The sequence below is a fragment of the Astyanax mexicanus genome, chromosome 21 (assembly GCF_023375975.1).
Source record: "Astyanax mexicanus isolate ESR-SI-001 chromosome 21, AstMex3_surface, whole genome shotgun sequence".
Lineage (NCBI taxonomy): Eukaryota > Metazoa > Chordata > Actinopteri > Characiformes > Acestrorhamphidae > Astyanax > Astyanax mexicanus.
This window is the reverse complement of record NC_064428.1, coordinates 4714760-4732098: the sequence shown is the minus strand read 5'-3', so window position 1 is coordinate 4732098 and position 17339 is coordinate 4714760. Positions and strand designations below refer to the sequence as shown.

The 17339-nt window shown below is 37.2% G+C and overlaps 1 protein-coding gene across 1 annotated transcript; it reads left to right on the top strand.

Moving 5' to 3' along the window:
- Positions 1 to 1308: 1308 nt before the first annotated feature.
- On the top strand, positions 1309 to 16327 carry rnf175 (ring finger protein 175). The gene is made up of 9 exons (XM_022664277.2): positions 1309 to 1372; positions 4620 to 4657; positions 5910 to 6051; positions 7191 to 7345; positions 7494 to 7601; positions 8922 to 9042; positions 9379 to 9512; positions 10992 to 11093; positions 13124 to 16327. Exons 1-9 carry the CDS (start codon positions 1352 to 1354, stop codon positions 13242 to 13244), a joined length of 942 nt encoding a protein of 313 aa, XP_022519998.1. The 5' UTR covers positions 1309 to 1351; the 3' UTR covers positions 13245 to 16327.
- Positions 16328 to 17339: the final 1012 nt, after the last annotated feature.

Here is a 17339-nt window from a genome sequence, read left to right as displayed (position 1 = left end):
CACACAATGGTCCATTTAACTAACACATATATAATCAAAGTTACCTGACCTGCCTCTCCACTGCTGCCTGACCTGCCTCTCCACTGCCGTATGACCTGCCTCTCCACTGCTGCCTGACCTGCCACTCCACTGCTGCCTGACCTGCCACTCCACTGCTGCCTGACCCGGCACTCCACTGCTATCCCACTCTGGATCCTTCTTTCACGCCACACTAGATACTGCATAACTGTACACATGACTGTTTAACCTGCATGGACTTTCACATTATTACTGAGCACGTGTCAACATGACAACATGCCCTGTATAAATACATTTAAACTAAACTGAATTTAATTCCATCCAAAGTCCTCATACAATCCATACACAAAATGACACTTATATAATTACTTTATAATGCACATATTCTGATTAACTCCTAACTAATTTTCTGTTTTTTTTTTTTACTGTTTTATAATATAATACTCACTATAAAATACAATTGAGATATATGTGAATTTTGGAAGATAATTTAATTAATTAATTTAATTCATATTTATATTTATTGACACAGCACTTTTCCCAACACATGTTTTCACAAAGCAGCTCAGTGACAGGTTGAGTTATTGTAGAAGTTAATGCAGGTTAAACAGTCACGTGCACTCATAGGCAGTTTACAGTGAGGAATGTATGAATCAATGTGTGGATCCAGAGCAGGACAGAGCCAGGTCAGACTGAATAGGTTAGATACTTCCCTTTTGGTGCCATCTTGTGGGCATTTGCTGTGATGTCATCTTTATCACTTACAGAGCTTGTCATAATAATCACTGGGTGTTCTAGACAAGTTGTTTGAATCAGGAATGTCCCATTATATTTTGTTACTAATAATGTAAATAGGTTAAGGATCTCTTCTTTGTCTGTTTAGAACCAATCTTAATTTTTTTCCCTTTCATCAAAATATTGCCTTTAATTTTTTATCATATTTTTAACTGATCTCACCTCAGTGTCAGATAAAAAGAATTCATAGAAGAAAAGAAAATCTGGTCATTTATCTTCTACATCTCAAAAATATTTCAGAATTCGATCAGTAAAGAAGCCCGCCTAAGCTGAATAACACAGCTTAGGTAAAATATTAGGTAAAACAGTATTGGTAAAATATCGATGCCTTATATGTATTATAAATAAATTAGATAATGTTCTAATTAAAACAATTTTATAAAATAATGTAGTATATTTAACAGAGCCTATGAGAGCTAAAAGATTCAGTATTGTAATAACCCGATAATAATAATAGTGCGGCTCACCCCGGTCCTGCAGGTGGCGGCAGTGAGTGACATGCCGGCAGTAAAACACTATTAGAGGAAAAACAGGAGCCATGGCTGGACTGCAACCTCAGGTAGCTGAGCTAAATTAGCTGCTAATAATAATATCCTGAGAACTCGGTTACCTGTGTTTATTACTGTGTTTATATGCGGGATACGGTAACAGGGAGATTACCTGTCCTCAATTCTGTATTTAGAGCTTCAGATAGTTCAGGCTCCAGGCTGTATTTACATTCATTAGCTTTAGCTAGTTTAGCAGCTGGAAGCTGAGCTGTGGGCTGGGCTGTGTGTGCGGGGCAGTGAAAGAGTGAGACTGTGAAACACTGAGACAGTGACACTGTGAGACAGTGAGACTGTGAGCAGTGAGACACTGGGGCTGTGAAACACTGAAACAGTGGGCTGTGAGACAGTGACACTGTGAAAAAGACAGGCTGTGAGATTGATAGTTAGGCTTCGAGACAGTGAGGCTGTGAGACAGTGAAACTGTGAAGCTGTGAGACACTAGGGCTGTGAAACACTGAGAGTGAGACAGTGAGACACTGAAAAAGAGAGGATATGAGATAGATAGTAAGGCTGTAAAACAGTGAGACTGTGAGGCTGTGAAACAGCGAGACTATGAAACAGCGTTATATATCATATCATATCATATGATATCGTATGTCCGCACTATGAATTTAAGCTGGATGTTAAACCGTGAAATTTCTGCAGATTTATTAAGAGGTGCAAAATTGTGCATCCATTTGTGTCAACAGGATTCAGATAGACAAGTAACTCAGTCAACCTCCTAGGATACCATTACAACTGCTAGCTAGTCTTGTCGTGATTTTAAAATAGATTATCCCACAAATAATAATTGTAATAAACTATTTTACTGCTGTGCAGTTTATTTGTATAGTTATTTAGCTTTAGCTAGTTTAGCAGCTGGAAGCTGAGCTGTGGGCTGGGCTGTGTGTGTGTGGGGGGCAGTGAAAAAGTGAGACTGTGACACACTGAGACAGTGAGGCTGTGAAACAGAGAGGCTGTAAGATAGTAAGGCTGTGAGAGAGTGAGCCTGTGAACAGTGGGACTGTGAGAAGGCGAGACTGTGAGACAATGAGGCTGTGAAACTGTGAAGCTGTGAGACACTAGGGCTGTGAAACACTGAGACAGTGAGACACTGAAAAAGAGAGGATGTGAGATAAGTAGTGAGGCTGTGAAACAGTGAGGCTGTACAAGAGAGAATGGGGCAAGGTCCCTTTAAGAGAATGACATTCCTAGTTAGTAATTAGCAATCAGTGCAGCTCTCAACCAATAGGATCACTGGAGTGATTAAGAGGCTGTGGAGAGGCTTGAGCAACTAATTGCTTTAGTGCTCTGCTGCTGAAAGGACTGTACAGACCCTTTGTTTGATGTTCCTCTGTGTGCGTTTGTGACAAAAAGTAAGACAGTGACGCTGTGAGACAGTGAGGCTGTAAAACAGTGAGACTGTGAAACAGTGTTATATATCATCATATATCATATCATAGTATGTCCGCACTATGAATTTGAGCTGGATGTTAAACAGTGTAATTTCTGCAGATGTATTAAGAGGTGCAAAGTTGTGCATCTATTTGTGTCAACAGGATTCAGATAAACAAGTAACTCAGTCAACCTCCTGGGATACCATCACAACTGCTAGCTAGTCTTGTCATGATTTTAAAATAGATTATCCCACAAATAATAATTGTAATAAATTATTTTACTGCTGTGCAGTTTATTTGTAAAGTTCTTTTTACAATTAATGTCACAAGACAGCTTTACAGAAAATGATAAAATTAGGGGCATAAAAGCATAATAATGTAATTCCACACATATAAAGAGCAAAGAACTTTCAATAACCAGGTGAGAGTTTATCTTTTTTTGGTACTTCATGCTCACTGTAGCATATTTTTTAATATAAAGAAGTTCTCTTAAATGTTTCTGAAGAGAGACTTGTCTGCCTAACCATAGAATTAGGAGAAGATGAAAAATTTAAATTTTTACACTGCTGAGGTCCTGATTTTACCTGTTTTACAAATATCATGTAGTGACACAAATGTCAAATATGCATTATACTACAAATATAAACATAGAATTATACTGACCTCCCTGATCGTTTAACGCAAGTTACTTTAAAACATCTCTGCTTGTGTGAGAGGTGAATAATGTCAGATAGTCACTTCAATTCAATTCAATTTTATTTATATAGCGCTTTTTACAACAAAGGTTGTCACAAAGCTGCTTTACAGGAAAAACAGGTCCACGCCTCTTATGAGCAGCACCACAGAGATGCCAATTTTATGATGACACAGTGGCAAGGAAAAACTCCCTTTAAGAGGAAGAAACCTTGGAAGGAACCAAGACTCAGTCCGAGGAACCCATCCTACTCGGGTTGACCCGCTCAGTACAAACAAACAACAAACAAATAACAGAACAAAACAGTACAGAGAATTAATGTGAACTATGGCTAATATAACAGGTACTAATTTATGAATATAAGAATGTGATGGGCACAAACTATAGAGCTATGGCTAATACAGAAACAGATACTGAGTGTGTTAATGGTAATCAGGGCTGCAGAGCCGGAGAACAACACAGCGGGCAGTGGAGAGCCAGGCTGGGAACATCAGGAACAGCATCTCCATACATGTAAAAGAGATAGATAGAGAAAACAGAAAGGAAAGGAAGAGAAACAAAAAGCAGGAGTTAGAAGGGCTGTGTAATAATTGTGGTGAGTAGAAGGACAGGGCTGATTCCTGAAAGCTGGAACCACAAACGGACAGATCCAGGCAGACCGGCCGGGCATCTCAGCACATGTGAGAGAGATAGAGAGAGAGAGAACAGAGAGGGGAGGGAAGAGAAAGGGGTTAGAATGGTTTTATAAAACTCTGCTGGAGTGGGATGGGCACTGGTAGCAGCAGCTCGGGACATGGGGAGAGAAAGAGAAAGCAGATGATTAGGACAGGGTTTATATATGCTGGATAAGCTGTAAGATAGTACTGATGGATACAATAAAACTAAAGAAATAGATCCTAATCCTTGGGTATCTATGAGCTGTTTTAAAGCTAATCTATTAAACTATAGCGTTAACATACATTCATACGCTAAAATATTGCTAGATGTGGACAGGAATCGTTTTTTTGCAGAGCACATGGAAATCTTTTCTAATCAAAAGCCAACATGTGTTACACAAGCTCATGAAAACAACTTCTCTTTGAAGGCTGATTTTGTTCCGGATTAGAAGAAAGAATTATTGAGCTTTATCTACAGTGTTATGTTAATTTATACATTTGTTTGTTAATGTGTGTTTTTATTTCCACACAGGGGGATCCATTGAAAATGTCGTACAGAGAAAACTGGAAGTGAGTATATTTTTAATTCACTTGTTTTTACAGTATCTTTGATACCACAGTAAGGCGAAAGCCAAATATCTTTCAGTGTCCAAATCTGTACTCTTTGTCTAAGGAAAGGTCAATACATGGATTTAGTCTGCTTCTGCACAGTCCACTCAGTTTGTGAGGGTGACCTGCTCTAGCTCCATGTTATACTTAGTATAACATAAAAAAGCTGTAAAAGCAATAAAAGGGGACGCATCCAAAGGGGTGTATTCTTTTTATATGCACTGAATCTGTATACAGTATACAGTGGGCAGTATGTTTCAACACAAAGAGAGCAAAATTATGCTGTTTAATTTAATTTAGTGTGTTGCAGTATGAATGCAAATCATTTGGCCACTTTAAATCATTTAAGTTACTCAATTTGCCTTATAATCTGGTGAGCCTTATGTACGAATTTTACTAGTCAGGTTATAAACTGTACTGAAGTACAGCATTATACAGGAGTTTCAGTTTATTTCTACAGCATTTATAGCATTATCTGCTAACCTCGCTAATTGTTAGCTCTTTTGCTGTTCAGAGGTGAGAATTATCTGCTGGTGCAGCATTAGCCCCTAACTGTGCTAAGTGCTAGCTCTTTTGTCATTTAGAGGTAAGTATATTAGATTGTAGTTTGCATGTTTACCGTGTTTAAACCAGCTACGTGGGATGAATCGCTAGCTAATATCACCCTGGTTATCAGTAGATAAATCTGTGTAGATTAATATCCAGCACTCGTTTGACTTTAAAAGAAAATGTTTTTTAAGAAATAAAATTTTCCCACCCAGCGGTGAGACATGCTGAATTAGATGGAAAACATGGTGACACCCCTGTTCTTTACTAGTGGCGCATAATTCACCTTATAATTCAGTGTTGCAGAAAAAATACGTTTATTGATAGTTTGCCTTAAAATATGGTGTGCCTTATAATGCTGAAAATACGGTATTCATCATTTTGTATAACATATTTAGATTACAACAGTACAAATTTCTTTCTGTCTGGTCCAACTGATGAAAATTACCTTTCTGCCTTCATTAACATGTACATGGTTTGAGGCACGTACTTGTTTCAATCGTGATACATATAGTGTATAAAATGGAGACTAAATCCTACTGAATGAGCAGAGTAATAAAAACTGCTTTGTACAATAAGTACATACTTGTTTGTGAGGCTGTGTTCACCTGATTTTTGTGTATGTTTTTTATTAATGTTTCGTCCTGTGCATTTTGTCTTTCTCTAGGGTGCAGCATGAGAAACTGCATGTTAAACACAGAGGACATGAGGCCATGCACGCTGAGATGGTTCTGATCCTCATCGCCACCCTGGTGGTTGCACAAATTGTACTTGTCCAGTGGAAGCAGAGACACTGCAGATCATACAACGTGAGTGCCACAATAATATTGTTAATAGTATACCTTTCCTTTATAGATTCAAAATGTAAAATATAATGTGCACAGTTTCATTGCTCACTTACATACATAGCTGTGCTAATGTCTTAATTTTACTTTTTACATTACATTACATTACATTTGGCAGATGCTTTTGTCCAAAGTGACTTACAATAGTCAAGTACAAAAGTAATAGAAGTTAAAGGTAAGGAAGGGCTTAAAGGAGGTCAAAGGGAGATAATAGGATAGAGGAGTAAAGGAGGGGAAAAAGGAAATGAGTTTAGAAGTCGTTAGAGTGTTAGAGGTGTTAGGAGAGTAAGTGCTCTTTGAAGAGCGCTGTCTTTAGGAGTTTCTTAAAGATAGTGAGATATTCTGGTAGTAGAAGGTAGTTAGTTAGAGGTGTTAGGAGAGTAAGTGCTCTTTGAAGAGCTCTGTCTTCAGGAGTTTATTAAAGATAGTGAGAGATTCTCCTGATCTGGTAGTGGAAGGTAGTTAGTTAGAGGTGTTAGGAGAGTAAGAGCTCTTTGAAGAGCTCTGTCTTCAGGAGTTTATTAAAGATAGTGAGAGATTCTCCTGATCTGGTAGTAGAAGGTAGTTAGTTAGAGGTGTTAGGAGAGTAAGTGCTCTTTGAAGAGCTCTGTCTTCAGGAGTTTATTAAAGATAGTGAGAGATTCTCCTGATCTGGTAGTAGAAGGTAGTTTGTTCCACCATTGGGGAACTCTGTATGAGAACAGTCTGGATTGCTTTGTGTGAATGTTTGTTTGGTAAAGCGAGGCGACGTTCATTGGAGGAGCGCAGCGGCCAGGAGGTAGAGTAAGCCTTCAGGAGCGAGTGCAGGTAGAAAGGAGCTGTTCATTCATCACCTTGTAGGCGATTGTAAGAGCTTTGAATTTTTGTACTTACTTTTGTAAAATCTGTAAAAAGGCTCAGCTGCATATGATTGCCAACCTACAAAGATAAACCTATATGTTTTAACTGTAAAAGCCTTACTGATTCAGTATCTGACAGTTTGATCAATATTTCTATATCAGGTGGGCCAAAAAACTCCTTCCATGTGTCATTTGTCCTTAAACTCACTCTTCACATAAGATCTATGATTACTTTAACATGTACTCTCCTGTTTTCTCCTGCAGATGGTGACGCTGCTGCAGATGTGGGTGGTTCCACTTTACTTTACTATAAAGCTTTACTGGTGGAGATTTCTGTCTACATGGGGCATGTTCTCAGTCATCACCAGCTACGTAATTTTCAGAGCTACTCGAAAACCTCTCTCTGTTCGAACTCCCAGGTAAAATTAAACAATTATATCTGTAGATAATATTTGTGAACTCGTAATCTCAAAGCAATGATGATTAAATAATGAACATCATATTGATAATTGCCTTTATTTGGCTATTGAAAGTTTATTAAGCAAATGTATATCTTTTTTTATTTAGGATGGTGTATAAGTGGTTCCTCCTAATTTACAAGCTGAGCTACGCTGTGGGCGTGTTTGGTTACCTCGCCATTATGTTTACTATGTTTGGATTCAATGTTTTCTTCAGGTAGGTGAAGTTTTATTAGAATAATATTGCTTTATATTGATAGGTGTAGGGCGGGGCAATATAAAGGGTGGTTTGCGCTATATTCACCCCTAAACATACAGGGGTTGAACAATGAAACTGAAACACCTGTCATCATTTTAGTGTGGGAGGTTTCATGGCTAAATTGGAGCAGCCTGGTGTTCAATCTTCATTAATTGCACATTACACCAGTAAGAGCAGAGTGTGACGGTTCAATTAGCAGGGTAAGAGCACAGTTCTGCTCTAAATATTGCAATGCACACAACATTATGGGTGACATACCAGAGTTCAAAAGAGGACAAATTGTTGGTGCACGTCTTGCTGGAGCATCTGTGACCAAGACAGCAAGTCTTTGCGATGCATCAAGAGTCACGGTATCCAGGGTAACGTCAGCATACCACCAAGAAGGACCAACCACATCCAACAGGATTAACTGTGGACGCTGTAAGAGGAAGCTGTCTGAAAGGGATGTTCGGGTGCTAACCCGGATTGTATCCAAAAAACATAAAACCACGGCTGATCAAATCACGGCAGAATTCAATGTGCACCTCAACTCTCCTGTTTCCACCAGAACTGTCCGTCACCACAATCAATTATTGTGCTCTAAAACCAGGTGTTTCAGTTTCATTGTACAACCCCTGTACATACAAAGCTACAGTGGAATATTCATATGTTAGAATGATCCAGTCAAAGTCCTGACCTAAATCCCAGTGAGCTTCTTTGGCAAGACATTTTCTTGAAAAAAAAAAAACATTTCTCAGACACAATTTTTCCATTCAAAAGGGCTGAGTTTGAGATGTTTTGTAAAGAAGAATGAGCAAAAATCTCAGTCTCTAGATGTGCAAAGCTGGTAGAGTATTTTATCCCTAAAGACTTGTAGGGAAAGGTGGCTTTTTATTGCAATTTTTCATTGCACTTCACAATTATGTGCTACTTTATAACTTTATGATGGTCTATCACTTAAAATCTTAATAGTTTGTGATTGTAAGGTGACAATTTGTGAATTGTTCAAGGGGTTTGAATACTTTTGTAAGTCACTGTATTTTTGTGGTGATCACAGTATGCATTTCTGTGGATATTGTGCGCTGGATTTAGTGCTTTGCAGTTTTATTGAATGTTTTTGAATAAAAATAAATGTGAAACTGCTTGTCTTGCAGATTACCAGACTGCATAAAAACATACACATTTAAAAACATTGTGCAACACATGGGAAAATGTTTTAAAGTATTTTGGTCATTTTGATAATATGCAGAATTACTAAATAGCGTTTTCTTATTTATTATTATTATTTCTTTTTGGAAGGATCAAAGCAGAGGACTCGATGGATGTGGGCGTGATCATGCTGTTCTATGGGCTGTACTATGGAGTGATGGGTCGAGACTTTGCTGAAATCTGCTCAGACTACATGGCATCCACTATAGGGGTACACATACTTTATAGAAATTAGGTTAATTTTCTTTTTCTCTGTCGGCTAATTCATGTGGAACAGATGTGATAATTAAATTAGGTTATAAGTAGAATTTTGTAACATAAATGTTGGACATTTTATTGAATATTGTCCTCTAAAGCAAAAACCATGTTTGTAAATGCTTCAGTTTTATGACTGTAGCTTCTTTAGATCTTAGTGAAGACTTGCTCATCATCGGTCATTAGATCATTACTTTTTTTATTATGTCTTTCTGTCTGTATTGTGTTGAATCCTAAACTATAGATAAATGCATAGTGTTAATTTACTAACTGTCTTTCTCGTTCTGTTAAGTATTATAACGTAGGGGGAATGCCATCTCGGAATCTGAGCCACGACATATGTGCTGTGTGCGGACAGAAGACGTTTGTGGACGTGGATGAGGAGGGCATCATTGAGGACACCTATCAGCTCTCCTGCAATCACATGTACGTTTTAACCATAGACTGTGTATAGCTGAACAGAGCATCGTCTCTTAAAAGTGAAGCCACCACAGGTGGGGCGCCCCCTGCTGTTCGGTTGCAGAAAGCTGTGTAACCCCGCCCATCCCCATAGGTTTCAATGGCAAAACAAAACAACTTTCAGTCACATTTTTTTTCCAATATGGGCGGGACCAATAATAGACCGTCAGCTCCGCTCCGCTCTACAGCCTGTGACCTCGAGGCAGCCCTCAGGGGCGGGGTTATTTAAATGAGTAGGCGGTATCTCCACAGTCTTTCTCCCTCATCTGGTCTCTACTGCGCAGACTCGGGTTTCAGGATCGTCAAAATGGAGGAAGATTTTGGCTTCATTTTCATTGAATGAATGGGAACGGCGACACGGCGTCCATCTTTTTTACTGTCTCTGGTTTTAACACACAGGGGTTCAGCTGCAGTTCTAAATAACTGTATTTGCAGTTTAAAATACTCTTTTCTTAAATAAGACGCAGAATGGTCTGATAAAATGTGTGAAACAATATTGCGTAAGGGTTCTATATGACTAGTTAAAACCTATACTCAACCTTTTCATTTTTTTTTTTATTTTTTTTATCAGGTATCAAGTTTAAAGAGTTTATATACAATAAATGTTTAAAATATAAAGAGATTTTCTCAGGAAGGCCAAGCAGAAAATTACTGCTGAATATCTTTTGTGAGTAAACTGATAATGGCTTTTATATGAACTTGGATTATCAGATAATAGGAGTATATAAGCAGGGCTTACTTATGTACTCTGAATGCAGAGATATCCAGAAAAGTGAATTATCTCATTTTGTGGCCTTATTTATTTTGTGCAGTTTTGATATTTAACTTTTTGTGTGTGTGCACCAGCACAAAAGTTAGGTGCACCCAAATTTCCAACTGCATCACATTTAACACTGTTTTCAAAAAATGTTAAACAATCTGTTCAACAGAAAGTTCTGTATTTGAAACACAATTTAACAAAGTGTTAACTGTAGAAGTGTTGGTGCTTAAAGTGCTTCACTGAGCTGAAATTAAAACTTTAACATATAGATAGACAAAAAAAGGAAAATCTAAATTAAACATGAATGTTTTAAGGCTTTAAACTGAAAAAGAGTGTCGAATGGATTATCTTGTATTGCATTCCTGTAGTTTTCCTTCTCACTACAGATCAGTGCTGGACTATATGGCCAGAATTTGTGTCATGATATATTTCTGATTTTCGGTCGATATATGGATAATATAATTTCAGTATGGATATGAACAGTATAATAAAAGATCCTCAGTCATATCTGGGCCTTAATCAAACTTAATAAATCAGAATATGTTGTATCCATGTCTTCCTGAATTATTAGATAACTGCATTAATCTGATTAGGAACGGATTTATGGATTTTTGAGTGCATGTAAACACTGAATAATTAGCTATGACTGATACAACATCTAATCTGTCTCTTTTGATGGTTAACAGATTTCATGAATTCTGTATTCGTGGCTGGTGCATTGTGGGAAAGAAGCAGACTTGTCCATACTGCAATGAAAAGGTGGACCTTAAGAGAATGATGAACAATCCGTATCCTTTGAAATTTATATTGTTCTTCAGATCCATAATTTCTTGTAAGTGTAACGGTTCATATACTGTCCGCAGTATACATTTATTTTTTATATATATTAGGAGATTCTAGAAACTTTGAGGGCAAATAATAGTTTGTAGTTTGGATTGTTAGCATTAGGCTGATCAGTGAGTCTAAACCATTTAATGTCTTTATGTTTAACTATGTTGAGAGATAAAGGTTATAAACAGTGGTGTAAAAATGTGTTTTCCACCTTCATGATATTTTTGTCACTCCTAAATGTTTCAGATCATCAAACTAAATTAAATATTAGTTAAATACAACACAAGTAAACACAGCAGTTTTTAATTAATTGTTTTTATATTATTAAGGGAGAAATTAGCAGCAACAACTGCAACTGTGGAGAAAGTTTTGTTTTGTTCTCTCTTCTTTGCAAAAATTGTAGTAAGTCTGCCACATTGGAGGGTTTTCTAGCATGAATGGTCTGTGTAAAGCAGCACAGGATAGGATTCCCTTGATTTTTGATCTTTTTAAAGAATTAAAATTACAGCTTGAAACTCACTGCAGCGCTGCATTGAGGTGTAATAGGAGGAATAGCGGTGCTCTCGTGTCTGTGCCGGAGCTCCTCTGAGCTCAAACCAGACTCTGTAAGTTTTCCGAGGCGGCCGCGACCAACGCTCGCGAGAACTGCGATCTGCTTTCCGACCTTTAGTTCTAACAGTTCTACAAGGACTACTGGTTCGTTCTTTACAAACTAACATACAGACACTCTGGCAGAAGCTGGAAAGAGACCGAATATGGCTGTGAAAACCAGAAAACGAGAAAGAGAAACTAATCCGCCTGAAACATTTATTACACTCTACAACTGTAGGGGGACCCCACGAGCACAAAATCTCAATCCTACCTAGTGGAGCTTTAAGATCACCCACAGCATCTCAGTAGGATTCAGATCAGGACTTTGACTAGGACACTCCAAAGTCTTCATTTTGTTTTTCTTCAGCCAATCAGAGGTGAACCTGCTGATGTGTTTTGGATCATTGGCCTGCTGCAGAACCCAAGTTAATTTCAGCTTGAGGTCACAAACAGATGACTGGACATTCTCCTTTAGGATTTTTTTGGTAGACAGTAGAATTCATAGTTCCATTTATCAACAGCAAGTCTTCCGGGACCTGAAGCAGCAAAACAGCCCCAGACCATCACACTACCACCACCATGTTTTACTGTTTTTTTTTTGTTTGTTTTATGGCAGATTTAATGATACACACAGCTTCCAAAAAGTGTAAGTTTTGTTTTGTCAGTCCACAAAGTATTTTCCCAAAAGTATTGAGGATAATCAAGTTGTTTTCTGGAAAAATGAGCCTTAATGTTCTTTTTCTGAGTAGTGGTTTTTGTCTTGGCTCTCTGCCACACAGGCCATTTTGCCCAGTCTCATTTATATGGTGGACTCATGAACACTGACCTTAACTAAGGCAATTGATGAGTCGTCGCTGTGCTCTTAGGGTAGTTTTGGGCGGCCGGACACTCCTGGGAAGGTTCACCACTGTTCCATGTCTTCACCATTTGTGGTCAATGGCTCTCACTGTGATTCAAAGTATTACCAAAACTTTAGAAATGGCTTTATAACCCTTTCCAGACTGATAGATCTCAGTTACTTTTTGACACTTTTTGAGTATATTTTGGTGGACTTCACTTTGTCAGGCAGGTTCTATTTAAGTGATTCTAGATTGAGAATAGGTGTGGCAATAATCAGGCCTGGGTGTGGCTAAAGAAAATGAACTCTTCACACAGGGTCATGTAGGTTTTAATTTTTAATTCTTCCTTAATAATAAAAACTGCGTTTTGTGTTTACTTGTGTTGTCTTTGACTAATATTTAAATTCGTTTGATGATCTGAAACATTTAAGTGTGACAAACATGCAAAATTTTTTACACCACTGTAACAAAATGACTGTAGAAATAACTGTGTAAATACAGTTTATAGCCATTATTATGTCTTTGGCTCTGTGTGCTTCCTTAAGTCTGAACTCCAGCTGGGAGAGAACACATGTTCTGTACGGACAGCTGTTGGATTGGCTACGGTACCTTGTTGCCTGGCAGCCAATCATAATCGGTGTTGTGCATGGGATAAATTTCTCACTGGGACTTGAGTAAAGATGGTAAAGTGTTTGTTTACTGTGGCTGTATTTATTTGTAAATTAGGGACTTTATAAAACAGGAAGGGTAATGGCTTTTGTACAGTTTAAGTTATTTGATACACAAAGCAGAAGCCACAGTATTAACCTCAGCCATTGCCAGCACTCAGAAATGAGAGGTCTGTGACTCATATGATTTTTCTTTGTTTTGCACATTAGATCTGTTTATTGTGTGTTTTTGTATGTGTTCATCACTCTTGTGAAAATCGTGCCTCATAAAGTCAGTTTGTGACCATAACCCTCAGTGCCAATACATATTGTAGGTCACATCCTGAGCTTTAGAAGTGATGGTCTCATGGGGTTTTATTCAGGGTGGATCAGTGCAGCGCTGTGAATAGCATAGATTTTATGTGCATGCTGCTTCACTTGTACATCTAAATTTAAGGCATTACTAAATTACACAACATATGTTTTATTCAGTTTTAGTTAGGGGTGTAACGGTACAGAACATTCACGGTTCGGTTCACATCTCGGTATAAATCCCACAGTTCAGTACGGCTGGTGGAAAAAATAAAGAGGCTGGGCATTCTGTTTAACCTCACCATTATTAACTTCATAATAACAATAAATCTTCATTATAATCAAATTATGTTTTTTTGGCATGTAATGTTTTAGCGGGGCTCAAGCATTTTTATTAAATACTTAAAACCAGGGTTCTCTCCTACTGTCATCATGAAAGGATCCATTTTTAGATCTTGTTGGAACAAACAAACAATGAGCCTGATTATGACACTATTAAAAACAAAAACACCATAATTACTTTACTGGTTAAAGTACAAATATTTATTCCTAAGCATATTACTGGATGCATTTCAGTTTTTTTAAAAGTAAATATCAGCATTAGATTGTTAAAATTAAGAGAGAGAGAGAGCACAAGAGAGAGCAAGTGAGAAAGCGAGAGAGAGAGACAGACAGCATGAGTGAAAGAGAGAGAGAGAGAGAGAGAGAGAGGGACAGTACGAGCGCCTAACCCTGCGTTCACACTAGAAAGCGACAGGCGACTATTAGTTTCCTATGACAGCACAGCAGACAGTTTGAATGACCTGCGCTTCTGAGCGCGCTCTCTGCTTGTGTGCTCCAGCTTCCAATCAGAGCTAAACCAAAAGGTCAGTAGCGAGTTGCTAATAGCAACAGTGCTACAGCTACACTTTCTGATTTACGTTCATTGGTTCCACAAGTCTTCTATAGACTGCCTGTGTACCTTGTATTCTGCGTTTTTTTGCGCAAACCGAACTGTGACCCCTGTACCGTGACAGTTCGTAAAGAATACATGTACCGTTACACCCCTAGTTTCAGTATGGCAGGCTACTACTCTGAGTCTGTTAAAGATCATTTTATTTTCCAATTTACAGATTCTGAAATCGTACAATTGAAAGTTACTATTTCCAATGTTAGTTTGGGTTTTTAATATCATATCAGGTAATATACTTATCTAAAAGCAGGTTATCATACTCAGACTACTAATAAATGCAACTAGCAGCATGAGTTTAGATGACATTTGTCATCTAAAATATCTAATCCATCATATCTGTCGATAGCAGCCTAAAACTGACATCTAGACAATTCTAATATAATCTCTTCTCTCTGTACTCTGTATTCTCTCATCGGTAACACTTTACAATATGGGTCACAAATAACAGTATTTACAACAGTAATAAACCTTGTTAAATGGTGAAGTAATTTCTTAGCTAATTAGTAATTAACACTAGTTAAGACATTATTTAAACATTACTACATTTTAATCCTTAAAAAAATGCAATTAATCATGAATCGGGACAAAAGCACCTTGTTTTTGTCTCATGTATGTCTATTTGTGTCCCTGCTGTATTGTACACACAGTGTCTCCCATTCTCCTTTATTATATCTATTATCTGTACTTGCTGTAAAATTGGGAAGGAGAGTAACGTAATTTCAGTTCTCTGTATGTCCTGTACATATGCAGTATTGACAATAAAACTACTTGACTTGACTTGACTTACAAATATTTAAATGATTAATAATGTATTAACTAGTGTCAATTAATAATTAGTTGAGATATTTTATTCTAAGTACTGTTAATTAATGTACCCTTGTTGTAAAGTGTTATCCTCTCATTTTTCATTCGTTTATTACTGGTCATATCTAGTAGTGTTGTTCTAAATCTGTAAACTCATTTCTGATGTTACCTACATTGTCTACTGGCTCAGATCTAGGCCGGATCAGATATCAGCTTTTAAACCTGCAAATCACATTCAAATCTTAAAACAATTTAAACTGTATAAATAAGAATTTCATTTATTATAGAAACAACTAGTAGAAAATTAAATTATTCTTTTTTTCTCCAGCAGCGTTTTAACATTAATCAAACCAGGAACATATATATATATATATATATATATATATATATATATATATATATATATATATATATATATATATATAGTCCACCCTTTTGCTCCAAATATTGACTGTCAGGGTTTTTGAGGTTGTCCACTCTGGTTGGCTGGTCAGCTGATAAAGTGCAGTCAATTTGTATTATACATTAGATATTAACCACTATAAAATTGTCATTAAATGTGTCTGCAATATGTTTAAAAGCAATTTGTATTCAGTTTAATTCAAACTGGACAGTGCAGTGTAGACCATCATCATGGTTCTCTTTCTTATCACAAATTAAAACACAGTTTAAAAGTTTTTGCTAATAACTGTATAAGGTCTGCAAAGAGAAGAACTAAAATCCTAGGAAGATTTAAGGAATTTGGGAATAGGATTTGGGAATATTTCAACTGTGATTAATCAGGACAAAAGGAGAATGTCTGATTGCTTTCCAGAAATACACTGTGTGAGCCAGTAGTCTGCAGCTGTAGAATATGTAGTGATGTGTGATCAGGTTATTATATTTGCACATTTTCTGACAGCTTTGCTGCTGCTGTGAGATGTAAGAGAAAGAGAAAATGTGATACAGAGAAAATTTACATTTTAAAGTTTACAGTGTTTGGAATGTGCATTGCACATTGTTTAAGGGAAACTCAAAATAATATAAAGCTGAATTGTTCTATGAAACTGGAAACATAGTGTCAATTATTTATTTCTCTGTATTTAATGCTGCATTAGTGTTTTAAAATACCTGCACACTGTTACTTTCCATAAATGTTTGCGTGCAGGTTTTTTTTTTTGGCTTGTTTCTCCATGTTTTTGGTTCATGGTACTGTTATACTGTTATTCAAAGTAAAATTGTAAAAAAAAAGCTGCTGTAGTTTTCATTACTGTCAATCATACATTATATATAGCAATTAATGGTAGATAAGAGTTAAATAAAAAGCATAAATTCTTTGAGAGTTATTTTTTTCTGTTTAATAAAGGACTTTATTGCTGGATTAGTTGAGCTTTCTGGTTTGTCTCATTGATCCAGACTGTCTAGAATAATTTGGAGAAATCACACAGTTTATTCTATATAAATAAGATAGTCCAATCACAATACTGATCAACTAACTCCATTAGAAATCCAAGCAGGAATTTGCCATCAGCTAATAATTATTTTTGAAGAGAAAAGGAGGAGAACTTTTGGACAGCTTCAACTTGTTGCTAAATGTGAGTTCCTCCCTGAAATGTAGTTATTTTATATAACAACGCTTAGTTGAGCCCAGGGGAGCGTATATTTTGAGCGACAACCAACAAAAAACTTTTAATTGAGCATGAATCTGGAGATCACCGGTTCGAATCCTGTTCATGTAGCTAGCCATCGGCTACCGGAGCCCCGAGAGAGCGCAATTGGCCTTGCTTTCTCTGGGTGGGTAGATGCCTGCAGCATAAGGCGTCTGTGAGCTGATGTATTAGAACCGAGTCGCTGCGCTTTCCTCCGAATGCGCTGTGATGCTTCTCAGCAGCAGTTCAAAAAGATCACTAGTGCTAGGGGGAGTCCTAATGAGTAGGTTGGATGATTGGCCGTGTAAATTGGGGAGAAAATGTGGAAAAACAAATTAATTGTGCATGAATATGCAGTGTTTAAAGCTTGCCTAAAGAGTGTTCATTAAAGGTTTAGCATAGTCCTGTGTAAAAACAATACAAGAATGTA